Below are 26896 nucleotides of genomic sequence, written 5' to 3'. Positions count from 1 at the left end.
CACAGGAGCAACGCACCAGCCCCACCTGCCCTGCCTGACAGGGGAATGGGAGCTTGAAGAAGGCTGGGTCTCCTTGCTATGACCCACAGCCACCTGCTAGCCCATCCATGGACTCCCACTCCGCAACCCCCAGCTCTGCTGGTGCCCCTCAATCCAGGGGTCAGCACCACCATGTTGTGCGACAGACACTTGACAAAATTACTGGACTTAGTGACGGACATTGGCGGGGGGCGGGTTCCAGGGTGGGGCCAGAAATGAGGGGTTCAGGCTGGAGCAGGGGGTTGGGGTGTGGGAGGGCTCCAGCTGGGGGTGCAGGCTCTGGGATGGGGCTGCGGATGAGGAGGCAGGGTGCTCCAGGCTGGGATTGAGGGGTTCAGCGGGCGGGAGGGGGATCAGGGATGGGGCATGGAGCTGGGGTGTGGAGGGGAGGGGTGCAGGCTCCGTGCACTGCTTACCTCAAGAAGCTCCTGGAAGCAGTGGCATGTCCCCGCTCCAGCTGCTACGTGGAGGCACAGCCAGGTGGCTCTGTGCACTGCCCAGTCCGCAGGAGCTGCCCCTGCAGCTCCCATTGGCCACGGTTCCTGGTCAATGGGCTTGGAGCCACAGAGTCAGTGCTCGGGGAGTGGGGACGGAAGCAGCGTGCAGAGCCACCTGGCCGCGCCTCCACCAGCAACAGCAGGGATGGCAAGCCACTTGCAGGGAGCTGCCCGAGGTGAGCGCCCCCACAGACCTCATTTTTACCACGGACACTTGTGTCCGTGTATGGACACGTTGCCAGCCCCTGCCTCAATTTCAACACCTAGCTGCCTGCTATCCCGGCCCTGAGCTCCCCCTGCACACACATGCAGCTCCACTGGTGCCCCTCAATCTCACCCTGCCAGCTCGTTGCTATCCCAGTCCCAGGCTCCTTCCCTCTTCCCCCACAGCTCAGCTGATGCCCCTTAAATGTTTGCAGGGTTCCAAGCAAGGGAGCTAGAAGAATGTTTATAGTGGGGATGCCGAAAGCCATGGAACATAACTGAAAACCCTGTGTGTGACAGAAGCTACCTCAAGCCAGGGGATGCTGCCACCCCCAGCACCCCTACTTCCAGTGCCTCAGTTCCACATGGGAAGATAGGGCAGGTAACTAGGCCAGGCATTTATACATTTCTAGCCTTCCTGCATCACACCACAGGTTTGAATGACATTATCACAGTTTTTCCACAACACCCCTGCCTCATTCAGTGCACAAGCTGGACCGTCTCTGGACCCTGCCTCATTTATTGCAGAATTTGGCTGGTGAGCAGTGAATGAGGCAGGGGGTTGCAGGGAGAGAAAGGAGGGTCTCATGGTTAAGGGAGCTGGAGAATTGGAATCTATCCCTGCCTCTCTGGCACCTGGCAAGTCACTTAAAGCAAAATGCTCACCAGTGGTCACTAATTGTGTGTTCTTCTGGGGCCTAACGTGAGCCCCTGGGGTCTGTTTTGCAGAAGTGCTGAGCACTCACCACTGCTGAGGCTGCTCTAGCTGTCAGGCCCTGTGGTCTGCAAGGCTGAGTTTGAATCCCGCATCTGCCATCGCTCACTGTGTGACCTTGGCAGAGTCACTATCTCAGGTCCCTTTCTGTAAAACAGGGATCACACCACTCTCCTGGGAAGGCAACGTGGTAGGGTGCCAGCCTAAGCCCCTGGAGACCTGGATCCCAATCCCTGGGCAACCATGAGCAAGTCACTGAATGTCTCTGCATCTCAGCTTCCCATCGATACAATTTGGCCAAGAATCCTTCCCAGCAGTGTGAGAGACTAAGCACACTGAATTCTGTGAGGTACCCTGATGCCATGCTGATGGGCCTCCCCCTAAAAAGGACCCAAGAGCGATGAGGCAATTGCTGGGGTTCAGAGTTGGGGGGGGGGGAACGCTGCAGAAATGGAGCGGGAAATTTGATCATTTCCCATTTTGCGAGGTTCAAAGGGGCCCCTATTTTTGTCCCATTTTCCAATCAAAACTTTTATCATTGCTTTGGGGGTTTTGACCCAGATCTAGGGGGGTTGGTGAAGGGAAAAATGCAATTTCTGCTAAAACATTGGATAAAATTTTTGGGGAAAATACTTGAGAAACTACAAAGGGGTGTGTGTGTGTGAGAGAGAAATATGTCATCCCTCCTCCCCCAGGAAAGGTCATTTCTTTCCCTCCCCCAAACTTGAAATTTCAAGCAACTCTCTGGGAGATTCCCGAGCCTGGATCTGCCCTTGGGCCTAGGAGCTGCCAGTGCACAGAGATGGGAACATACATGGTAGAGAAAGGAACTGCTACCAGCCACATTTACCAGCCATCCCAAGCAATGAGCGAGGCAGGGCCCTGGGGCAAATATCCAGTGGTGCCCCCTCTCAGGAGTCTATCCCAAATCTCACACTATTGGGCACCTTTCCTGGACTCACAACAAGCTGGGAGAATGTCACCTTGCAAGGTGTAAAAGTTTTTAGCAGAGAAGAGTTTACAAACATGACCCTGAAAGGTTCAGGGAGGTGAGAGGAAAGAGACCGAACCTCCCAAATGATTCTTTTTAAAGCCACAGGATCAACTGCTGGTGTGAGCTTGGCACCTGTGGCGCAGTCTGTGACCACATGGTCAAAGCAGGACCTCAGTGCATTGGCACAGGCAGGCAGAGTGCAGAGTAAATGGGGCAGCCTTTGCTTGAGTTCCCAGCCTAGCTCCTATGCCTTTAATGGTGGGGGAGAGGGGGAGGCAGTTTCCTAAGTTGTTATTTTTGAAAGGAAAAAAAAATTCTCACGTGCAACCCTAAACTGTTCAATTGTGTGCCCTCCACAGGATTTTGGCTCTCTCAGTCCCTTCAGCATTGTCACCCAGCCTGCTACCACTTGAACCAGCAGCAAGAGAAGGTTGTTATCCCCTGCGACCAGCCTCTAGCATAACAAATAGCACCACCCCTCTCTTCCCAGTCAGTGCTGACCCCAATGCTCAGTAAGGAGCAAGAGGACACTGTACTGCAGGGAGAAGGGCAGGGACTCAGGAGGGAGCACTCTCCCCTTAAAGTCAGTGCTGGCTCCAGGGGGCGCTGTACTGGAGGGAGCAGGGCCCGGCGGCTTGCTCAGTGCAGTCTCTGCTGGCTTTGATGCCCCAGTACAGTGCTGAGGGTTGCTATGCACAAAGCTGGTGCAGGGGTGCTCTGATGGGCATGGAGTGCAGTCTGGGGACCGTTCGCAGGCTGTGTAACCGCACCGTGGGTCCTTAATAACAAACATCTGTGATTTTTGCTCTTTGCACAAACTGCGTAACAGGAAGGAACCATGAATGCAGACAGCCCTGTTTACTAACTACACATGACATACCAGGCTTAGCTCCAGCCACACAGCTGGTCTGGCCAGGGTGTGAAACAGAAGAAGGCCAGCATGAGGAGAGGAGTCACAGGCAGAGCTGCAGAGGGGGCAAAGGCCCAGGGCCCTGCATGATTTAAAAGGGCCCAGGAGCCCCAGGCCCTTTTCCATTGTCCAAGCAGGCCACAGGGTGGCACAGATGGTGGCGAAGGCAACCGGGCAGGCACGTGAAAGCCCTGAGGCCCAGAATTGCTGTCAGTGGGCCTGCTCCCATGTGTTTAAAGAGATAGTACCCAATCCCTCCATGCTGAACTAGGGGCTGTGAAGTACACAGAATTAACAGCAACCAATAAGCAAGTCTAGTATAGCAGGTTCCCAGCCCAGCACCCATTCTCCTGGGCCCAAGGGTTCTCTGAAGATGATCCATCGTAGCTGCATTCCAGCCAGGGGCAGAGGTGAGATGCCACAGAGAGGCCCCAGCCAGGGCTGGTGAATGCTGACAGTCCTTGTCTTACTGCCAAAATCCTGATGGATCAAGCAACCACAGGGGGGAAAAGGGCCATTTTCAGAAGCTTAGAACTCAGCCAGACAGGCACCAGCTTCCATGGAACACCAAAAGGCATGTCCCTAGCCCTAGGGCTACCGCAGCCTGATTTCAAAGGCCCCGTGCAATCCACAGCCCTATCAGAACTTTTCAAAAAGGCCACAGGAATTTCTTGTAGTAAAGGATTCAACAGCGTAGCTTCACACAGCCCAGCTCTGCTGAGAAATAACCCCCAGTTTAGACACTTTCACAGCAAGATTTTCCATTTTTCAAAGCCTTTCATCCCAACGCCTTTGGCAGGCTGTTTATACAGGGAGCCCTGGCTCAGTGCTGAGATACAGCCACCCCTAGGGGGCAGGGAGGCAAGTGCTGGGCTATTGCTGGAGGGATTCTTCACCCAGCACAGGGATGCAGCTAGCCCTGGGGTAGGGCACAAGGCTGATTATACAAAGAGCCCTTGGCTGGTGTGGAGATTCAGCCACCCTGCAGAGGGGGAAGGTATGGGGGTGTTTGTGCAGGGATCCCTCACCTTATGTAGAGATACAGCAACCAGGGTGTGCATGCACCCACACGTATGTTTAGCAGGTAATTCCTGCTGCTGGGCAAACTCACACTCTTGTTTCTCCTGCCCTTGCAGTGACCTTACCGGTATTTCTTGACAGCAAAGGGCTTAAAATAGGGGATTGTTCTTGGGAGGGGGACACAATGGCTCAGCATCACCCACCCTCACCTCAGCTACCATTGGCTGAACCTGTGCTGAATAAAGGCACCTGTTATTTCCTCTGCAGGTCAGGGAGACTGTGCCCCAATATTGCCCTTGGTACAGATAGTGTTAGCAGCACATATGCACCTGTCAAATACAGGCATGCTCCAGCTGGGGTGCAGCTCTCTGCCCCATGCTAGGAAGCAGCACCCACACAGGGGACAGAGAGCCCAGCTCCTGCCTGGCTGACCCTGGATTGCGAGTTCTCCCTCCCCCAGGGGACCTAAGTTGGGAGCAGAAGTTCCCAGACAGTTGAGGTACCTGTCTGGGCAAGGCCCTGCCCCTCCCCCCAGCTGCTGCCCTAATTCCCCACATCCTGTCCCAGATCCTCCCAAGTTGGTGCTGCTTGTGGTGGCAGATCCAGCCCCCAGCCTGGGGGATGGGGGAGGCAAGTGCAAAGTGAACACTTTGCCCTGGCAGTGCAGGGGGGCTAAGCTACAGCCACCCTTAAGAAAAGAGCCACAGTTCTCAGTAGCAATTGCAGGGCCCAGCTTGAGATGTGCATTTTCCAGACCTCACTTAACAGGTTACATATGGGGACCCCTACCCCAAGGTACACCCAGCCCCCAGGCAGCACTGGCTGATGCAGGTCTATCACCCACTCAGCTCATTCCCAAGCTCGGGGCAGCCACCAATCCAGGGCTGACCAGCCCTGGCCCCCTGCCACAGTGAAGCAAGTCACCAAACACTGCTACAGCAATCAAGGGCAGGACTGGGTCTCCGTGTTAGGGGAGATAGGGGTGCAGTGATTTCCTCTAGGTTAGGGTTGCACACTGTCCCCCCTGCCCATGGCACTAAAGAACCTGCCAGGGGCTCCAGCAAGCTTTTACACACACACCCACACACACACACCCCCTAGTGGAGATCAGTGTGATACAGTTAAGCAGCCAGCAAGAGCAAGGCAGGCAGGGCAGGGGGAGGTGTGATATGCCAGGGCCTCACCTCCCCTCAAGGGCAGACAGCACAGGGATCCTACTTACGATGCTTGGTGCAGAGATTGTGGTCCAAGCCAACACCACAGTGGGGGCTGACTGGGGGCCCAACCCAAGGCCAGAGAGGGCACTGCCAGGCACCACACCAGGGCAGCCCTCTGGGCCATGCCCACCTAGAGAGGCAAGCTGCTTGGTGCACCGTGCACCAACTCAGGAGACACATGAGCAGAAGCATATCTGGCCTGTCCTGGGAAACAGCCCCTCCCGCCCACCTTCCGGCAGAGGTGCCATACACAGCCTTAGGCCCAGCCCACATAGTGGGCAGAGGGCACAGCGCAAGATGCGTAGCTGAAGGGGAATCTTACCTAGTCAGAGCCAAGCCCCAGAGTTCTGTAGGTCACCCTGGCAGCAGCCTAAGACTTAGTCCCTGCAAGGAAGAGTTAGGCACTGCTCCAAACGGGGGGCATAGCCTCTAGCAAGTTCATGTGAGGGCTGCATGTCCCTCCTGAAGCCCCACAACTTGGCAAAGCCTGAGAGCCAATTCCTGCCACATCTCTACACACACACACACACACACACACACACACACACACACTTTCAGTAACATCTATCCCCAGCAGGTCTCACCACAGCACAGACACCAGAACCCTGGGGACTCCCAAAGGGGGCGAGTTATCCAGTCCTCTGCCTCACAATGAAGCAGGGGCAAGTCTCCCGGGGCCACACATGGCAGTGAAAGAATTATAGGCACCTGACAAGCAGGAGAAGGGGTCATCCCTAGCGAGCATGCAAGATGCTGCCCCACTGCTAGGGGGGAGATAGTTGCCCCAAAACATCCCCAGCTCTGTAGCCAGGTGCAACAGTCTAGGCCAGAACTGGGATTTTGCGCCCCCCCCCGCCCCCTTGGCAGGTATACACCTGCCCCGCTCTAAAATTGACCCCAAAGCTGGGTCAAGGGGATGCAGTCTCTCTCCCCCAGCTTTGAGTCTTCCAAAAATGGCAGGGGAGTTCTCAGCACAAGGACACTGCTGTGCTCCATGGCAGCCACAGGCAGGTGAGCTCAGCTCTGGGCAGCCCCATGGGGCAGGAATAGCAGGTGCACAGCCAGGAAAGGGAGTGCATGGGGGTGGAGAAAGAGGGGGGCAGTCCTAACAATACAATGCCTGCCCAGCTGACTGGGGGAAGGAAGCCAGAAGGTTCCCAGCTGAGCTCAGTCTAGCTGGGGGACCCTAGGGAGGGGGCTGAACAGTGCCTGCACTGTACCAGGGCTGCCTGATCCAAGGGCGGAGGGGGCACCTGGCCCAGCCCATGTGCCTCCCCCCGTTCTAGCGGTGCACACCCCAGCAGGCCTGCTCACAGGAAGAAGGGTGCAGGCTGCGGGAGCCTCCCCGCAGAGGCACTCACCTTTATTTTGGGATTTTTTTGTTCAATTTTTTTTTTAAATAATGTCACTGGTGGAAAAAAAAAAAAGCAAACAAATGAACCATCCAGCCGGCTCCTCCCACTACCCTAAACACGGCCATGGCCAGGCAAGGCCAGGCAGTGGGGGTGGGGGTAGGCTGGGCACAGCAAAGGGATATGCACTCAGGCCCCCGCTTCCCCTTCTTGCCAGGGCTGAGGGTTGGTCATGCTGGGAAGGGCTGATGCTGCAGAGGGGAGCCCCCAGCCCCCATGCACTTGCCCCACAGAAAGTGCAAGAGCTTCCCAGCTGGAGGGAACAGGACAGCTGCTCAGTGCATTAGCCCCTTGAGGGCTGAGGTGCTGGGAGCTCCCGAGCCAGGAAGAGCCCTGGGGAAGGGGCTGCTCAAGCAGCCGACAGGCCTCTGATCAGTTCTAAGGCCCCTGACTGTCCATGCTACCCTGAATACATTCAGTGGGCCTGGTATGGGGTGGCCCAGGGACAGCTGCCTGCCCCATGTGGCTGGGGAGCACTGGGAGACAGCCTCAGCCGGGCGAGGTGAGGAAGCCAAGGGACGAAGGTGGAGTGATGGCATCAGGCTCCACTCAGCGTTCCTGGGCCAGCCCTGTGTCACAGCCACTCTGTGACACTGTGGGAGGGTCTGCAGCAGGGGTATAAATATTGAACTAGAACAAGGCCGTGGGAAGAAAGGGGACCCCAAGTTGCAGCAGAGGGGATTAAACAGAAGTGTCTGTGCCACTGGGAGCAAGAGGAATGGAAAAAAAACGACATGGAACCAGGCCAACACAGACCCCCTGAGTGGAGGCAGGGGGCACAACCCAGTGGTGAGTAGCTTGAGCTTTTCAGAGGGGCCTATGCCCCTACCTCCATTATTTTGCTAGTGACAAACAACCGTCCCATGGAAACCAGGTACCAGGCAGCAGAGCTGCTCAAGCTTAACCGGAAGGAGCCTTCCCAGGAAGAGATGTGATAGGCTCACCCCCTAACTGAGATCCCCACCTGGAACTGGAGAGAAGGGGGCTTGCAGGCAGCAGGAGAGCAGAGGCTGGGGGTGGAAATGGGAGCAGCTCCATGCACCCAGCAGGAAGGGGAGGGGAGCAGAGAACCCACGAGAAGGAGCCAGGAATCCTGCCAGCCATCGGGCACCAAGGACCGAGGCAAGAGGCTGCATAGAGGGAAGTTCTCATGGGTGGGAGAGCACACCTTGCAGGTCTGCCCCCACCACACACAACAAGGGTAAGTAATTAACACAGGCAGAAAACCCACAACCACCACCCCACCAGAGAGGTCCCGTCCCCCTGCACGGTATCATCCGGGAAAGTTGCTACTCCACAGGAGGAGGGTGCTGGACAGCACTGGGTTGGACGGTCCCCTCCCCTCCCCACCCTATCCCTCAGTCCTGGGCCTCAGCAGCAGCCTCCGCCCGCTGGTTTGACTGGAGTGCTGTCGATTCTGAGGTTGGGTCTGTCCCCACCAGTGGTGGCACCGGGGCCCATGCGCTTCTTGATCTCAGCCGCCATGGTCATGAATGACTGCTCCACGTTGGTGGCATTTTTGGCGCTGGTCTCCAAGAATGGGATGCCCAAGGAGTCTGCAAATTCCTAAGAAAAGGCAGGGGAGGAGAAAGGGTTACAGGCTGACATGGCCTCTCCTGTCTATGGCCCAACAGGGGCAGGGCTGTCCCCATCACCAAGAGTCACCTACCCAGGAGGGCCCTCACACCCTTGGGGAGAGGGGACTCAGCACTGCCCCAGCCAGACATTCACCATTCAGACCCCCCAGCTCCCAGGCAGTAGGTCTGGTCAGTCATTAGCTCCCCTTTGTAGATGGGGAAACCAAGGCACACCCCAGGGAAGTGACTTACCAAAAGGGACAAAGCGAATGAGTGGCAGAGCTGGAAAAAGAATCCAGAGGCCCCTGCTCTAACTAGGCCCGACTTCCCTCCTAGAGCCAGAAATAGAATCCAGGAGTTCTGGATGATGGGCTGGAGATCCTAATCACATCTCCAGCTCCTTAGTGCCACAGGGCAGACAGGCTAAATTTCTGGGAAGTAGCAATTTCACCCCATCACTCCTATTTCTGTCCCCAGACATCTGTGCACTCATCTAGGGTCCCCCAGCCAGACAGGCAGCCAGGAGCCTGAGCCCAGGGCTGGCAGTGGGGATGGAGGCAGCCAGCACAGCCCCAGAGATCAGACCTACTGCTGGCAAATAGCAAGCCCTTCACCTGAGCTACAGCCAGGCAGGAAGGGGAGGAAGCAGGTGATAGGACAAGTGCTGCCCCTTGGTGGGGCTTCCTGGTACTGCGGGAACATGCCGCAGTAGGGACACAGTTGATAGGGCCCCACCTGAGAGTTGCTTCCTGTCTGCATCTGCCAGAGACAGAAGGGGGAGTGCTATTGACAAGCATCAGAGGGGCTTGCTGTGCCCTGCTCACCTTGGCGGTGGTGTAGTCCACCACTTTCTTCGTGGTGAGGTCACACTTGTTGCCCACCAGCAACTTGTTGACGTTCTCGCTGGCATAGCGCTCGATCTCCTGCAGCCACTGCTTCACGTTGCTGTAGGACTCCTGCAACAGGGAACATGGGCTCAGCTGGACCCCAGCCACCCTGCCAGCACGCTTACAGCAACAGCTCAGAGCGCCCACCCAGTGGGGAGCAGGTCCCCAGCACCCCTCAGCAAGGGTGCATCTCCATTTCACAGGCAGGAAGTGGAGATGGGGAAGCAACTGGCACAAGGGTCACAGCGAGTTGGTAGCTCAGCTGGGGACAGAACCCAGGAGTCCTGCTCACTCTACCAGTATAGCCCTTCCCACATTCAGCAGCTGTGCTTAGATGCTGTTACCTTGATGTCCTTCCCACCTACTCCAGGCAGCTGCTGCCAGCCTTGCTATCTTCAGAAATTGCCCAATTCCCCATCTTCAAGGTGAATATGGAAATGAAGGCAGCGCAGCGCAGCCCCCTGGGCCTGGCTTTGCAACCCACTCCATGGGCCAGTCATGGGTACGCCAACTGCTGGCACAGAGCAGAGTAGCTGCTGCCATAGTTGTGTGACCTGCGCCAGCAATGCCTGGGGCAGATGCAGAAGGAATGCAAGGCTCCACTGGCCCAGGAAGGGGCAGTGCCCAGCACAAAGGGTGCAGGAATGGATGGTCACTTTGGACTAGTGATCAGGACCACTCTCTTCCCCTGACAACCCCCCACACCCACCAGCCTGCCAAGACCCAACACAACTAAACAGTAGAGACTGCCTGGTCTCCACTACTGCCACCCAGCAAGCAGGGTCTGGCTACCAACAGCGAGGCATTCTTACAGCACTGCTCTAGTCCTGGAACCAGGACAGAACCCAGGGGTCCTGGCTCCGTAGGTGCCCAGCAGGAGGCCTGTTGCCTGAACCTGGAGGGGCCCTGGATGCAGGGAGGTCAGGGACCTGTCTGGGGACTTGCAGGGCCAGAGTATTTGGGGCAGCATTACCTGATCTGTTACATCATACACCACAATGATGCCATGCGCCCCCCTGTAGTAGCTGGAGGTGATGGTCCGGAACCGCTCCTGACCAGCAGTATCCCACTGCAAGAGAAGGGAGGGGTTGGACCTTGCATTTATCCTCTTCCACAGACAGACAGCACCCCCTAGAGGGGAAACCCCCATATTCCATTCCCCCACACTCCTGAGCCAGCCAGTCGCCACCCTGGTGTAGGATAGGAGCTAGCACCCTCAGAAGGGAAAGGCCCGTATACTATTCCCTGCCCTCCAGAGCCAGTCCCCAGAGGTCAATGCAGCAGCACTGGTCAGGGGCCAGATACTCACAATCTGTAGTTTGATGGTTTTGCCATCCAGCTCGATGGTCCGGATTTTGAAGTCCACTCCAATGGTGCTGATGTAGCTCTCTGTATAGGTGTCATCCTGCAGGGTGCAGAATGAGATGATTACCAGGGCAGCTGGGGTCTGTGCTCATAACCTTCTTCATCACCCAATTCTAGTGGCAGGGCAAAGAGCCCTGATGCCCAGTGGCCTGGATTTAAACACTCAGATATTAAACAGCCACCACTAAGAGTGGAACAGATGCCAGCCCAGTGCTGAGCAGAGAGGAGGGTTTGGCATGCCTTTAAATAGGGGGCTTTTATTAAGCGCTTTGGAGATCCTTGTCAGGAGCTGCTTAGCTTCCAGGAAGGTTCTGCAGTTTAAAAAAAAATCTATTTTAAATCAACTGTCAATCTAGCAAGACAACTCCTTGGTACCTGCCCATTGCCAGAGGACATGCAGCACCAGCCACTCAGCTGCCCTGTAATGCTTGGTACTCCTACCCCAAAGTGCTTTATGGTCAGATAAGAGTATATGCAGCCACCTCTGTGGTGGCATATGGGGACCATTAAGCAGCACACAGTGATAATGTGCAAGTTTAGGACAGGAAGTGAAGACTAACCAGATGTGGAGTTACAGGAGGCCAAATATAATCACTCAGGATGGAAATTGACCAGGATACCAGAGTGATTACGGAGCCTCTTAGGACAGTGTCACAGATCTTGACTGAACCCAAAGAGTCAGGAATCCAGTTTTAAGTCTTTTGCAAAAGACAGCACCTCCAATAGCAATGTCCTCAACCATTGCACTGGGGCAACAGACTACAAGGGCACAGAGCTCCCTACTGAGCCCTCCCTGCGGCTCAGCAATCTCCTGCCCAGCATGATACTGGGGTCAGACTGAGGGCACCTATTACATCTCTGCTGTTCCCTGCAGTGTGGAGGTCTCCTAGACAAGCACTGACAGGACTAAATGTCTTTAGCTTGCAAATTTGACTAGGTCACTGTACGATGGTTTGAGTTTTCATAATATGCGCCAGGGTGATGAGACCTAAGTAGCCACATCTCAGACACCACAGCCTCACTGCAACAGATGTGGCCAGCCTGTCACCATATGGCTAGACAGGTGCCCACTGGATCATGAGGGGCTCTGCACAAGGCAGGGACACTCACAGCAAATCGCAGCAGGAGGCAGGACTTCCCCACACCAGAGTCTCCAATCAGCAGCAGCTTGAACAGGTAATCGCTGAAACAGACAGATGGAGAATGAGGGAAACAGAACAGTTCCTGACTTTTCTAGCAGCATGGATAACTAGAGACCTCTCCCCTGCTCAGACCAGGGAGTGTTCCCAGTGGAAGATGACAAGAGGGCTTGGAGTACATGTAGTGGGGAAAAGCGTATGTGCTGGCAAACAACTTTGGAGTCGGGCATGGGGGCTCTTTATACAGGGATCCTTAGTCAGATCTGGGCAGTCAGGACTCTGCTCCCTACCATCCACAGCGTTCCCAAGAGACAACAGGGAGCATCAGATGCTCCACAGGGTTGTAATTAGAACCCAAGAATTATGGCTCCTGGCCCCCCTGCTTTAAGCACTAGCGCTCACTCCCCTCCCAGAGTGGAGAATAAAAGCCAAGAGTCTGAACTCCAACCCTCTCCCTAGCTTTGGATGAGTGCACACTATACATTCAGATTAGTTTAATAGGACTCGCCTACAATGGCAGTATCTTACAGAGCAGCGTCACCCTCCCAAACTTTGAGAGGCCCACTTTCCAGGGTGCAGCCCATGGTAGAGGTCAGAAATGCAGGGAGAATAGCATGGAGTGCTTGGTTTTGGTACTTTGCCCCCACTCATGAGGCAGTCTAACTCTCTACAGGACCCTCAAGACAGAACTTGTTGGGGACCTCAGGAGATCCCAGAGACTAAAGCATTAACAAACCCTGGAAACATTAAGAATCTAGGAACAAACCATTCAGAGCTGGAATCCAGCAAGGCCTGTTCTGATCACACAGTCATCCCTACATCTAGGGCCTTTATGCAAGGCCAACCCTAAAGGCCTTCACACAGCCCCTGAAATGCAGCCACAGCACAAGGATTTAGAATTTTTGACCAGCCAAAGCCTGCCTTTAAGTCAGGTTTTAGATCTCCACACAGCCATGTGGGAGCCTCCATGTATCTGCTGGTGCTGTTGGCTCTGCTGGGATTGGAGGAGTCACCCCAGGCCACACTGCAGCTCTGTGGGTTGACACTGAGCACTGGGGCTGTTCTCAAACCTCTTTAGCAGAAACTTGGGTATTTAAAGTTTTAGGATCCCACTTGGTTATGGCCAGCCCCTTGCCCCCATAGCAAAATGCTCACCCAGCTCTGGGGAAGCTGCAGCAAAGCAGAGATCCCAAACAGCAGTGTCACGACTCCAGGGAGGGGGAAGGAAGAGGGCCTTTTGTAAGAGTCCACAGGTGCCCTGGGGCAAGGCAGCTTCAGTCCTGCCCATGCTAGGGAGCTGGGCTCCTACCCTGGCCTTGCAAGGTTGCTAAATTCACTTCTGAGGGGGTCAGTGGTGACTAAGCAGGGGGACAGCTAGGGCCAGGCAAGCAATCAGGGAAGGTCTCCCAGCAGTGAGGGGTCTGGAAATTGCCAGCCTGTTTTTAAAACTCCCTTTGGGAGAGGCAAATAGATCAAAGCCTCCAGGTCTGATCTCTGAGAAGCGAGTGAGCCAACCATTCCCTACTTCAGCCTTCCTCTCTGGGAGTGTTATAGGCTGCTCTGTCACCCACCACCCAGAACAGCTTCAACCCCTCACCATATTGAGACAGTGAGCATAGCCACAGCAAGGAAGAGACCCATTTGTACAGAACAGCCCAATCCCAGTCACTGCGAGGGTAATCTACCACCCAATACATTGCCATAGCAATGCCATGTGCAATGACACTGGCACCACCCATCCCTCCCTGCACAGGAAGGATGTGACCCAGCACAGCAGCAGTTCACCCTCAACCACTGAGACCCAAGGCAGCAGCAGCAGAAATTCCCACCTGGTGACAGTGACACAGGGGCGGCCAAGAAGGGGTTGCAATGGCCAGCCTACAGACCTCATGGGCAGACAGGCTGAGTGGCTGGATGTTATCACAAAGGCAGCTTAGCCCCAACCAGCTCCAGCTGGAGACTCTCTCTGCTTCCCAGCACTGTAGCTGGGGGTACTGGCAGTAAATCCCTGAACAGAAGAGTCATGATACATTCAGGGCAGCCTGAACCAATCCCAGCCAGAGACCAAGCCCTGGGACAGACTGTCCCCTGCTCCACACAGGGGCCCTAATAGGGATTACAAAGCCAGAGCAGACTTCCATGTCAGAGTTCAGAAGGCTCTGGAAATTAGAAGCTGCAGAGCACTGAGGTAAAGTCACACAACGTGGGTCTAGGGGTCACAGAAGGGGGCTAGGACTCCTGGGTTCTCTCCCCAAATCTTAGATGAGATGATACAGTAAGCCCCCCACATTCTGTGCCTTGGGCTGCTTTAGCCACTAGATCCCACTTCCTTTCCCCAGCTCTGGGAAGAACCGTGGAATCTTGGCTCCCAGCCCTCTGTTCAATTCCATCCGGATGTCCATCCTGGATGTCAGTGCAGTTTCACCCAGAATAGCTGTCATCCGTAGAAAGGGTCTGATTTATCACAGAGAAGGATAACATGCCCTAGGGTAAATATTCAGCCCTTTACAATCACTAACTGCCCAGCACAGCTTGCCACCAGCAATAACAGGGTCCTTCATGTTCTTTCACCCACGCCACAAGCCAGCAGGAACTGAACTGAGAGACCTCTGCATAGACCATTTTACCATGCAACATGGTAGCACCTATCTCAAGTACAGGCCCACCTGTGCCTCACTCTCTGGCCAGCCGAGCTGAGGCCTTTGAACAGCAACACAGCTCAGCACAATTGCAAAGCCTGGGTGCGTAAGCACTAAATCCTGACAGCAAAGCAGCTACACAGAGCTATAGTGTCCTTCACCCTAAAGCAGGGTGCAGGACGACCTATTACTGTGGCAAGCTGTTTACACAGGAGCCCTGGCCTGGCCCCTGCTCAGTGTTGCATGATAGCGCGGGCAGAAGTGAAGGTTAATCAGACTCAATTGCATTATAGCTACTATTTGGGAACTGCGGGGAAAATGAGTAGCTACCAGGCCATCAACATCTGAAAAAAGGGCATCCCCTCTCAGCACCTCCAGCATAGAGGGAAGAGCATCCCCTGTGGAGCCCAGTACCACCCTTTCTTAGAGCTAAGCACCAGGACACTATATTCAGTGCCAGCTCAGAGGGAAAGCACCGCCTACAGAATCACCACTACCCCATGTGGCAGCCTGGGTTTTCCATGGAGGTCTCCTATCCAAGCAGTGACCCTGCCCAGCACCACTTTTCAGAGCTGCTGCATTACACAGCTATAGTTTGAATCCATGCTGTAACCACCCCATGAGTGGTAGAAACATGCAACAAGGCTCCACACACCCAGAGCTAAACCTGGCTCTCACTTGACCTCCTGGTGCAGATCTAGCACTCACCCCTGGAGAGGCTGCAGGGCTGTTGGGCACACACCTGCTACATTCAACCCTGCTTTACATGGCATACAGTACAAGCCTTTTCTAAAGACTCATTAAGAGCCAGCCTAGGGTAGCCCTGGATACACACCAGGCTCTGCAGAGACAGCCACCCCCACAACTCACCACAAGGCCTAATTAACACCAGCCCTTGTCAAGCCTCATAGGCTCTTTCAAGTACCCAAGCTGGGCTATCAAGGCCCATTACTCCTCACAACACAACCCACTCTTATTAGAGAGCAATTGATAAAAACGTGAGCCCCGAAGCTCTAGTGCTGGCAACAGGACAGAGAGCAAGATCCAGGGAATGACTACTCAGAAGAGCTGCTGGTAAACTGGAGTCTATGATCTCCAGACTCCAAGTCTCAGCCACATGAGAAACTTACACCAGTCAGACCAATGCTATGTTTGTACAGCACCTGGCACAACAGGGCCCATGTCCAGGGCTCCTAGGCCACAAATTGGTCTGTAGTAGGATTTGCACATTTGGCCTTAGAGTGGCTTTTTAAACTGCTGGAAGTTAAAGCCAGGTAAATTGAAACTGGAAATAAGCAGGCTTGGCAGAAGTCAATTTTCTTTTCCCAAGTTTTATTTAAAAGATTTCTTCTATTTTAATTTTTTTCTCCATAGTTGCAGGGGTTGGGTTAGTGCAATGCTGACAGCAAGCCCAGAGGCACAATATGTAGGGAGGCTGCAGTCCTGGCCCTGCAGAGCAAAGCCCCTGGTTGTGAGGGAGGCCATCCCACTGCTAAACTCCTGCCCAGAGACAGCTCCCACACTCCTGACTCATGACACCTAATCCCTGCAGGCACAAGATGTGAGGAAGGCTAGGGTCCTGGTGGGGCACAGCAGACACCTCTGGCCAGGGCTGTGGGGGAGGCCACCCTACTGCTGAATGGCTCCTGCCTGGGGTGGCCTCTTCTGGAAGAACTCCCATTCCTTGTGCCTGCAAGGACTAGGCATCACCAATCCTGCTCACTCATTCACTAGTCAGGAGCATGGGAGCCAGCCCCAGGGAGTGGCCTCCCCACAGAGCTGTGGGCATGTCCTCCTCCTTGCAGCCCTGGAGGAGGGTCTCTGTTCCATTGGGCTAGGAGCGCTGCAGCCTCCCCAGACTTTGCACCTGCAGAAATCGGGTGACCCTGGCCCTTAGGAAGCAGAGCTCTGCTGACACAGACCAGCTCACTCGTTCCTGTGATAGCAGGGATGCAGAAGGCTCCACACACACGACCCAGTCCCTGCAGTCACATCAACTGATCTGTCGATTTCAGTGTGTCAGCTGAAAGACATTTACGTACAATTCTAGATTAAAATCAAATCCTGCAAAGCCTAGAAATAAGGCACTTTTTTTAGCCAAAAGGAAGTGGTGGATTCAAGTCCAGACTGGATGCTTTTCTGGAAGATACTTTTGCCAAACCCAAACAATTGGACTTAATACAGGGGTCACAGGGTGACACTCTCTGGCCTGTGATATACAAGAGAGACAGAGTAGAGGATCCAATTGTCCCTTTTGGCCTTAACTCTGAATCTTAAGTTTAGTTTCAGTCACGAGGCATCATCAGCTGAAGCTAGATTAATATAAATCACTCAAAACAAAGATTCATAGATTGTGGCCTTTTCTCTCCAGCTACTCTGGCCTACTTTGTGACATAAGTACCAGATAGTGGAAACCCCTTTGTAGGCTGACTAAAACAAAAACAGCAGTTCTCAAACTCTGGGTTGGGACCACATTTTAATGGTGTCACCAGGGCCAGTGTTAGACTTGCTGGGGCCTGGGGCTGAAGCCAGAGCCTGGAGGCTCCACCTGTCCTCCCCCAACCTGGGGTGATGTAGTAATTTTTGTTGTCAGAAGGGGGTCACGGTGCAATGAAGTTTGAGAACCACTGTGTTCAACTGATGCAGCTTTCCTGGTGCAATGCCTGCAGCAGCAAGGCCCATGTAGGAAGAGTGTGTAAACACAGAAAGTGGCTCACTGCCAGCACCAAGTCTGGTCACTGCCAGGAGCAGGAAGATTTTATAAGTGGAAGCCTCTGACAGCACGAGCTGGGCTGAGGGCTCCACTTCACCAGAGTTAACTTGGCTTCCATGGCGAATGCAGTCACAAACTCAAGCCCTGTTCACACAAAAACCCTTCCCTCAAGTACGGTGGTGGTTTCAACTTGAGCTGGCTGGCTTGTAGGGGCATAGGCTACAGCTTGTGAGCACAACTCAGCAGCTGCTAACTTAGCCAGCCTGCACCCATGCTGCAGGGTAGTTCTACTGGAGTGCCACGAGTCCTCCAATGCCTCCATTCCCTGGGTCTCCTTCCCACTCCTGCCCAGAAAGGACAGATCAGTTTCCCCCACAATTCACTAGAGAAGAACTCAGAACAGCTCAGCTGATTCCAGCACTAGGAACCATGGGATATGCCCCAAGAAGTCTTAGCACTAAACACAAGGGAGCACAGTACCAGCATGGCCACAGCTGCTCCAGTGTTTTCAGGCACTGTGGCCACTTGCACTTGAAGGAGGCGAACTCCAGAGTAGGTAGCTCAAATTAACCCTGTAGTGCTGACAGACCCTCAGACCCACCAGTGCATTTTCTATAGAAGCTGCAAGAGGGAACTGGTTTTGCTTGTGACTGACCTGTGCCGGACTCAAACCTGTGCCACAGGGTTTCACTGCACTGTCAATGAAAGGGTGCTACGCAGTTCACATGCCAAGCTTCAGCATCCAATGAAGCTGTTTCCTCATTTTTAAATCTAGGCAATAAAAGTCTAGAGATGGAAGTGACTTGACCACGGCCAGAACGCTTTGGTTTTATCCCCAGCTCTGGAGGGCAGTGGGCAGGAAAATCAGGACCCGCTGCCTGTCTCTGGAGAGAGTGTAGTTCAGTGGTTAACAGAAGCCCTGGGTTCTATTCCTAGCTCTTCCACCAACACTGCATGATTGTGGGCAGGGGCCTCACCTCTGTGCCTCAGTTTCCCCACCTGTAGAAAGGGGCTAATGCCCCTTGGCAGTGTTGAGGACTGCAGGATCCTTTGATAACAGGTACTAGGGAAGCCAGGTGTTTCCCTAAAAAGCCAGCCACATATGAGCTGCTGTGACAGCACAATACCCACCCTTTTCTTGACTGTTCTTGCAGACAGATTGTTCCAGCTGACTTGGTGAGGTATATGGAGGGGGAGCTGTCCTTGCTGCCCCCAGCTAGTGGAGGGGGAGCAGGAGGGCACCAGCTCTCCTGCTCCCCCTCCACTAGCTGGGGGCAGCAAGGACAGCTCCCCCTCCATATACCTCACCAACATGTTGGCAGGGGCAGTGTTATCTGTGAGCAGAGCTAACAGAACCTGGGCAGCATGTCTGCAGGCAGCTTTGCTGCACCACTGCTTCCCTGTAGCCCCCAGAGCCTTCTCTTCTGCAGCACCTATCAGCTGGGACAGGCTCCCAGGCTTACCTCAAAACTACACCCCACCCACTCCACTAGGGCAGCAAGCTCCTCAGATCCATGTGAAGCTGGGTTCTGTTGTAACAACTGGCCTACAAGTTTACTCTACTTGTGAGCTTAGCTGTGAAAAGTGAGTTCACAGACCATCACAACAGTCTATAACATGTGGAGATCTCTCACAGAACTGGAAGGGACCTTGAAGAGCATCGAGTCCAGTCCCCTGCCTTCACTAGCAGGACCAAGTACTGATTTTGCCCCAGATCCCTAAATGGCCCCCTCAAGGACTGAACTCACAACCCTGGATTTAGCAGGCCAATGCTCAAATCACTGAGCTATCCCTCCCCACTATGATGATGGGAAGAAGTGCAAAGAGATGAAGTACGCCTCTTCGGTTGGACTAACTCAGTCTGATATAACTAAATCAGTGTTGAGCTCATTCCCTGGTAAACAATATAGTAGTAAAGATGGAAATCAAATACTTTAGGCCTAATTTCTGACACCAGTTTTGGTTTGATGGACAAAGTAATGAAGGAATAGGCTATTCCACCCATCACTCCCTTTGGGGGAAAAGCTGAAGGAGGCTACCATGATGTTGGCTGACTAACGGGCGAGAGAAGGGGAATGAGCGAGCTTCACCATCCTGGTTGTCATCCCCACAGACAGTCTGGTTTTCTAATATTCTTCATCCTGATCTGAGAGATGTCCTGATCAGAATGGGCCAGAGAGGGGGACTCAGACATTGCCACCTCCACCGCATCAACTGAATCTCAAACACCAACAGGAATGTGTGACTTTAAGCCCTCCCTCCCCACTCCATATGTCCTTTTCCTTTCCTACTTTATTCTTCTCCATTTGTCCTCTGTTTAATAAGTGTCTCAGCTGGCCAAGACGGTATATTCTGCAACACTGCTGTAAGCCTGTGATCAGAAAGAGGCAGCTAAAAGCAATGCCTTAGACAGCTGGATGCTGGTACAAGTTTGCCAGGTCTTTGAATGGCTAATAAGACCATGTGCTGTGCCTGTGTTTCTACAGCACTGAAGCTGCAAGTGAAAGTCAACCCAAGACAGAGCTGCATTTTCTAACTTTGCTGTTCTTCTCTCCTCCTGTTTGTGTCTTGTTTGGTCTTCTCAGAACCAGGATCAGGTTTTAACAGCAACAGCCCTAGCCCATCTCTACTGACTTTTCTTTCCCCACAAAAAATACAGTTATTGCCATCTTTAATACCATGTAAACAAGAGGCTGTGTTCTAAAACTACAGCTAAAGAGAACAAGGGATGCTGTTAAAATGAAAGTATTTAAAAGCCTTTGAAATGTAAAGTATTAACAGTTTCTTTTTTTCTGTATTTGTAATAGAAGGTTTAAAGCATGGTGACTGTGTTTACACCATGGTACTAAGCAGGCTGATGTCTCTGTACGCCTAATCCAGACCCTTATTTACCACTGTTTAAGGTTGGAGAGTGACTGGGTTATGTTAACACCTTTGACCCATATTTTCCATCTAAACTGAGACAACAGTTCTGCCCTGCTCCTCAGCTACAGCAAGCCAAATCCTGCTCTCATCCCACAACACCCACCACTGCCAGGCAACCCCTCCATCTTCGATGCCTCCTCACAGGACTGTGCAGGCAGCAGGAGCTCACCCTGCTCATTGGAACCTGACAGAATCAGCTAACAGGCAAGCCAGGAGGGAACCCAGTTCCAGCGCCAACACCAGCATGGGGGTATAGGCAGAGGGCACTTTGCTCTGCTTGGCAATAGCAGGACAGGTGGAGAGCCGAGAGGCTGCTGAAGGTCACAGTGACCAGGACTGGCAAAGATCCACAGACTGGAGCTGCTGGGTACACTTTCCTCCCAAACGAAGGGTGTTGCTTTGGGGGGATATGTCTGGGAGAGGACAATCACCATGAGAGCTCAGACCACACTGGTCCCAAGGCAGAGGAGGAAGCCCCACCTGCTGGGATGTTGAAACCCCACAGGACCAAGGGCCACCCTGCCCTAGCTGGGATCCACATGCAGCACTGTCCCATGGGGCAGTTTATATGGGATTAATACTCACACCCAGCCAGAATGGAAGCTTTATACAGCTGAGTCCAACAGCTGGGATAAGGCTTTGGGAAGCTCTTTTGTTCTTTGGGGAGAGGGTGGCTTAAAAGCTAGTGTGGAAGAGGAAACCCAGCAGGAGTTAAGTGTGTGTGGGGGGTCATTCTCCCAGGACTCTGCTCTCCAGACCCCTCCACATGTGCTGAGATGACACTGCTTTCACAAGAGCACAGGGACTGAGTGACTGCTATTGTTGTGCAGAGCTGGAGTTTGTGACAGGAAGAGTCCATTACCTCATCCAGCCCATCCCAGGCCATGCAAAATGGCTTCTTGGAGCTTGGCTTAGTACTGGGGTGCCACTGCTGCCCTTGGGAGGAGATTCCTTGCTCCAGAGACTGTTAGGAAGGGCTTCCCAATATAAAGCTCTTGCTTCCCCCAGCTTTATTTATCTGCCCCCTTGCACCCCCCCTCGACAATGCTTCCCCTTGCTGATCATCCCAGCCTTCAGATACAGGACAATTTACAATCCTCTAAGACAATACAGAGCAATAGGTAAGGCTCAGGTACGAGCACTCAGGACTCCTGGGTTCTAGCCTCAGGCACAGATGTCACTGGCACAACTGTTTCCCCCTCTGCAATACAGGAACAATATTGACCAAGCTTTTTAAAGCACCAAGTGTTTGGTACGTAGCCCTTCATCATCCCCAGAAGCCAGGCTCTGGGAGTTCTCAAGTCAATACCCAGTCACCAGTCAGTGGTGACCACGTAGTGCGAGTGCCTAACTGCCCCCAGCATTGCTCAGGCACAGAGGCAGCCAAAACTGAATCTTGTAACCCCCCCCAGAGCATCAGCATTGTCATAAAGGGAAGAGACTCCAGGTCAGTCCAAACCAGACTTCTTCAGCAACTATCACGACTCCATCCTCAGATCCCACCCCGGTCCCCACCCTGTCTCTTACAGCTATCATGCTGTCAGTACAACACTTCTTAGTTGCCTCCACCACACAGACAGGAATGAGCAGAGATCCACTGTCACCACTGCACTGGAGATAGTTGCCACAGCCATTGGGTGCTTCTGAACAGACCTCTCTCATCACCACCAGCTTGATGCTGCTGCAAGGAGACAGCAACACCTTCCATGATTACTTGATGTCTCTGCACCAGGGGGTATCCAGCATGCTCCTTGCCTCTCACAAGTGTTTCTGCTCCAAACAGCCCTAGAATTCTTTGCACCATCCCCATGATACTTCCAGGGGCTCCGTAGGAATCAGCACAATGAATTATGGGGCATTTGTGCGCTTCTGGCATTGGAAAATTGTTACAACTGTCACCTCACACCAATGGGCTGAGGTAGCCCACTATGCCGGCTGCATCACCCCTCATTGGCCCAGCTAGCCTGGTGACACAATCAAGTCCAGCTAGCAGCAGGCAACATGAGCGCCATTTCCCAATTAGTGTGTTTTGCTGGTGGGGAGGGGACAGGAAGCCCTGACTCATGCTATCTGCTGTCACTTTCTCTTTGATTCAACATGCGTTCAACATAGATGCTTTGGGGCAGTCCCCATCCTAGACTTCAGTGGGGGGAGCATGACTAACTATCCAAGAGAACGCACCCACATGGATCAAAAATTCAGCAAAAACAGTGCTGGCTCAGTTTGAGATTGTTCCCAACCCCCACTTCTGGAGTTCCCATGCTCCTGGTGCCTTTCACACCATAGCCATCTCCATGCATTTCAGACATCACTTCACCTACCACTGTAAAGCAGCCACTTCTGGGGTGGGAGACAACAGCTTTTTAACAGCCAACGGAGATACTAGCAAGAACAGAATCCTGTATTCATTTGAAACTCACGGAGAGGGATTTAAAAGGAAGCAAAATGGAATGGCCCCAAGAAGGGCTGGGAAGAGAAAGGGTATTGGGCTCCAAGAGGTCAGGACCTATGCTAAGTCTCATCTGAAAGGCAGAATCACAGGAGCTGCTTGTCAGTGCCAGATCTTGGCTCTGACAAGCTGCTATGAAAAGTGTGTGGACCGCTCCATTCAGAAAGGCAGCCAGCACCACTTGAGAAGTGGGGGGGGTCTAGTTTGCCCCCACAGCAGCTCAACAGGGAATGCTGCCAGCCTGGATGAGGTCTTCTGCCCAGTCCTGCCTACAGCCAGCTAGAATGCAGCTTCCCTGTGTGCTCACCTAAAGGGATGGCCTCTCTGGGGCCACATCCGAGGTTCCTCAAGTGCCCCAGAGCTGCAGTCACATACACAGTCGGGAAGCAGTCAGAGCACTTCCCATTTCAGTTAGTGCCAGGTCAGTCTAGCAGGAAGGGCACGCCACATCCCTTGCTGTGGAAGCTTCAGTGGAGGAGGATTCCAAGCAGGCCTGAGATTCACATCAACTTGACTCTTTCCCTGTGCTATTGACATGCAGCTGTGATAATTAGCACTGGGTCCACTTGAATCTGCCAAGATGCTGCCCTGTAGAGCCATCACCTCATAGGGAAAGGCTCAAGCCCAACAGAATTGCACTGAAATGTAACACAGTTTGTAAGGGGTCTGTCTGGCTCTGAGAGTGGAACCTGGGGCCTTCCCCTGCAGGCCACTGGCTCCATCCAGGCCCCACAGTGGAAAGCTGTTCTTATCTTATGCCTGTTTGGTGGCCCATCCCCTTAAAACAAACTGGGGAGGGGGTGGTCTCACCCCAAGTCAAACCATCTATATCACCTGTCCCACATCCCAGTGGGCACTAACCAGCCCCTTGCTGGCCTCCTCTGCCAAGGCCTGAATGGGCCTCAGCACAGAGACTGAAATCCCATCAGCCCTTGAGAGAACAGCTGGTGTAGTTGTTAGGGTACCGGCCTGGACATGGGAGACCTGGGTTCAGCTTCACCAGACTCCCTGGCTGATCCTGGGCCAGTCGCTCAGGCCTCATCTACACACATCGCCCTGCTTTAATGACACCAGTCCAGTTAACGCAATGCAAGCCCCTAGCGTGGATGGAGTTACCCTGCTATGCAGGTGCTTTACACCCATACAGCTACCCCGGGCAGCAAGGAGGAGGGGGGAGCTTTAGCCCAGAGTAACCTTGCCCACACTGGGCACCGTTCCAGAACAGCTAGACCGGTACAAAGCCACCCCCACCCCCTGCTGCCTCAGCTCCCACTGTACAGAGGGACTGACCCCCCCCCCCCTCCAGGCACAAGGATAAGACACGCCGCCCCCTCGCAGACACCCAGTGACGGGGTGAGCGCCGGGGCAGAGGGATCCAGCCCCGCAGGGCCAGGGCTGCCCTCCCCTGGAGCAGAGTCTCCCCCCCACCCCGGGAGGGGCCGAAGCGAAGGGCAGGGGCGGGGGGCCCAGGGACGCAGGTGAGGGGAACTGACCGGCACATGAGGCGGGGCCGCTCCAGGGGCCGGCTGGGGGAGGGGAAGCGGGGGGTCCCGGACCCTGGCCGGGGGACACCAGGGGGCGGCGGCAGGAGACGCCCCGCGGTCCCGGAAAGGCAGCAGGGGCGGGGCCACGGGGCTGTAAGGCCCCGGCGAGGGCGGCTCGGGGGCCGTGGGGAGCGCTGATGGGGTCCTAGCCGGGGTGAGGGGGCGGCCCCGAGTGGCTTCGGTCCGCCTGAGGCACGGGGGTCCCGGTCCCGCCCCTCCCCGCGCACTCACTACTCGGGGTTCATGGCGGCGCCCCCGCGGTGATTTCGGCTCCTCCTCACTCACAAGATGGCGGCGGCCTGCGGCTCCCCCTTGGTCCTCCCCCCACCCCAGGGGCGGCTCCGCTTGTACGCAGGTGCGGAGTCCTGCCTCCGGCACCCTGGGATATGTAGTCTCCCGCTCACGCTTGACCACGCCCCTTCCCCTGCGGCCATCCGACCTGCAGGGCAGTGCGCATGTGCGGAGAGCGCATGACTTCATGGGATGCGTAGTTCCTCGTGCCCAGGCTTCTCCCGCTTTACGTGCAGACACTACGTGTCCCGTGCGCAGGCGCCATACACGCAATCCCTCACGGGATATGTAGTTTACTTGCCGGACTCTTTGTCAGCGTCTCCTTCAGAGCCCCAGCCGAAAAGACCCTTGGGGGATGTAGTTTATTTACCAGATCAAGCTAACTTCAGAACCCATGAGACCCCAGAGCACAAGGGGCGGGACCCAGGACTCTTGGGTTCTTCTAGTCCTAGCTCCAGAGGGGAGAGAGTCTAGTGGTTAGAACCAGGGCCTGAGTCAGGACCCCTAGATTCTAGCCCTATGGCAGGATAGTAGTGAGGTTGTGACTCACACACAATGACTGGTTGTGTGGGTCACTATTGCCTTTGGGCTGTGTTGCATTTGCCCCTAATTAATTTTAGTGAAACACACCCTTGTTCTTGTATCACAGGCAGGGGAAACCGATGCTCCCAATCTCTCTTTCCAACAGGCCCCTGCCCTCTCTAAGAGTTATTTGCAGCACAGTGCTACAGAGCAGGACCTGGGCCTAGTACTTAGTTAATGGGCTGGCTGGCTTGGGTGATAGATAGAGGATATTTCTTCTAATGATGGCCCTTCTGGTTCTGTCTGTTCATCTATAATCTTAGGAGACCCCACAGCCCCCATGTGGACAGTTTTAGATGCTCAATAGCTCCACACTGTGCCATAAGTGCCCCTGTCCCCTATAGTTGTCCCACCAGAGGGGACCTCCAGAGCAGTGGTATAGAAGAAAAAGACTCAAGACACTCCCAGAGTGGGTGGACCCTCAATTTTCTGTCTGTCTAGCTGCTGTTGGGAGCAGGACAGGAACCCTGGCTGCAGGGACAGCTCACAATTACTCCAGTCATGGCCTCTCCCAGCAGGGGGCACTGTCAGGAGAAGCAAAGGAGCACTAGCTGTAGAGGGAGCTCCTTCCTGGCTATTCCAAGGGCTGACTCTTGCAGTGAGGAGCATTGGCAGCAGGTGGGAGCTCTTGGTTACTCCAGTCTGGGATACTCCTGCAGGAAACACTGTGGGGAGGAGAGCTGGCTGAGGAGCTCCCAGCCTCTCCCACAAAGGGGTGCTGTAGGGTGTGGAGCGGGAGCTCTGACTGGGGGAACTCCTGGCTACTCCAGCCCTGGCCTTTACCGGGGGAACTGTAAAGAGCATAGCAGGGAATAGCAGAGTCCCAGGCTGGCACCTTTTATATTTCATGGCATACAGATAGAGAAGGAGAAGAAAACACAAAATAATTTGTGCTGGAAGATTGAAACATAATGCTACTTTATTTCTGAGAAATCAGAATGAAAACATACACAAACCCAACAACAGAGAGAGACAAAGCAGGCTGCTCCTTAAAAAAACAGAATGATTCCGTTCACCTTACGTTGCAGTAGGCCGACTAGCTGCAAACCAACTCTGCTCAAATGCATGCACCTGCAAGCAGAACCAGGAACCCCTACTCAGCCTTTAAAGTGATAGCATGCAATTCCAGCATAGGCCTCAATACAGATCATACTAAGGCTACCCTCCTGTGGTCTCATTGCTAGGGAACTCCCATAGCCAAGTGATGGGGAAATACCATTGGGCAAGGGCACCTCCCTTCCCCCCAAAAGCCTGACTCCTCTATGGAATTGGGGAGGGGGGCAGCCAGGCCTTGAGGGGCAGCATGGAGGGGCTTGCAGCACCATTAAAAGGGTAAGGGCACACAGGTTGGATTAGAGATGGGGGAGGAGCCATGGCTGCTGGGGAAGGGTCTGGCTGCTCCCATCCATCAGCATATCCAGCAGCTCTGATTGGCTTCCTTTCTCCAGGCAGCCCAGGAAAGGCAGCCAATCAGAGGGAGCATCCCAATAGCATGGGCTGGGGTGACAGATTGTGGGACAAATGGGGACTGGGTGCATGTGGAATGAATACAAGGAAATATCTATGTTTGGGATAGGGAGAGGCATTGTCCATATGCAAATTTATGTAAATGAATTCAAATTGATGGCAGGGGCACACTAGGAGGTGCTTTTCTTCAAGCCCCAGCTCCCAGAGCCCTGGGATGATGGGCCAATCACAGCCTTCCTTTCTGCACCGGTGATGGAGAGATGCTGGGAAATGACTCCCCTGGCAGGGGCAAAGCAAGGTCCCACACATG

At 54.1% G+C, this 26896-nt stretch overlaps 1 protein-coding gene across 2 annotated transcripts; it reads right to left on the bottom strand.

Moving 5' to 3' along the window:
* Window positions 1-1162: 1162 nt before the first annotated feature.
* On the bottom strand, window positions 1163-24695 carry RAB1B (RAB1B, member RAS oncogene family). Of its 2 annotated transcripts, none has more exons than XM_039547818.1 (6): window positions 24532-24695; window positions 11948-12020; window positions 10782-10877; window positions 10446-10541; window positions 9410-9541; window positions 1163-8574 (listed from the first exon to the last, which is right to left on the bottom strand). In XM_039547818.1, exons 1-6 carry the CDS (start codon window positions 24678-24680, stop codon window positions 8380-8382), a joined length of 741 nt encoding a protein of 246 aa, XP_039403752.1. In that variant the 5' UTR covers window positions 24681-24695; the 3' UTR covers window positions 1163-8379. The 2 variants fall into 2 exon arrangements, with proteins under 2 accessions (XP_039403752.1, XP_039403753.1); XM_039547819.1 differs by having other exon boundaries at window positions 24478-24634.
* Window positions 24696-26896: the final 2201 nt, after the last annotated feature.

This window comes from Mauremys reevesii, linkage group 7 (genome assembly GCF_016161935.1).
Source record: "Mauremys reevesii isolate NIE-2019 linkage group 7, ASM1616193v1, whole genome shotgun sequence".
NCBI lineage: Eukaryota > Metazoa > Chordata > Testudines > Geoemydidae > Mauremys > Mauremys reevesii.
This window is presented reverse-complemented; position numbering and strand designations above follow the sequence as displayed.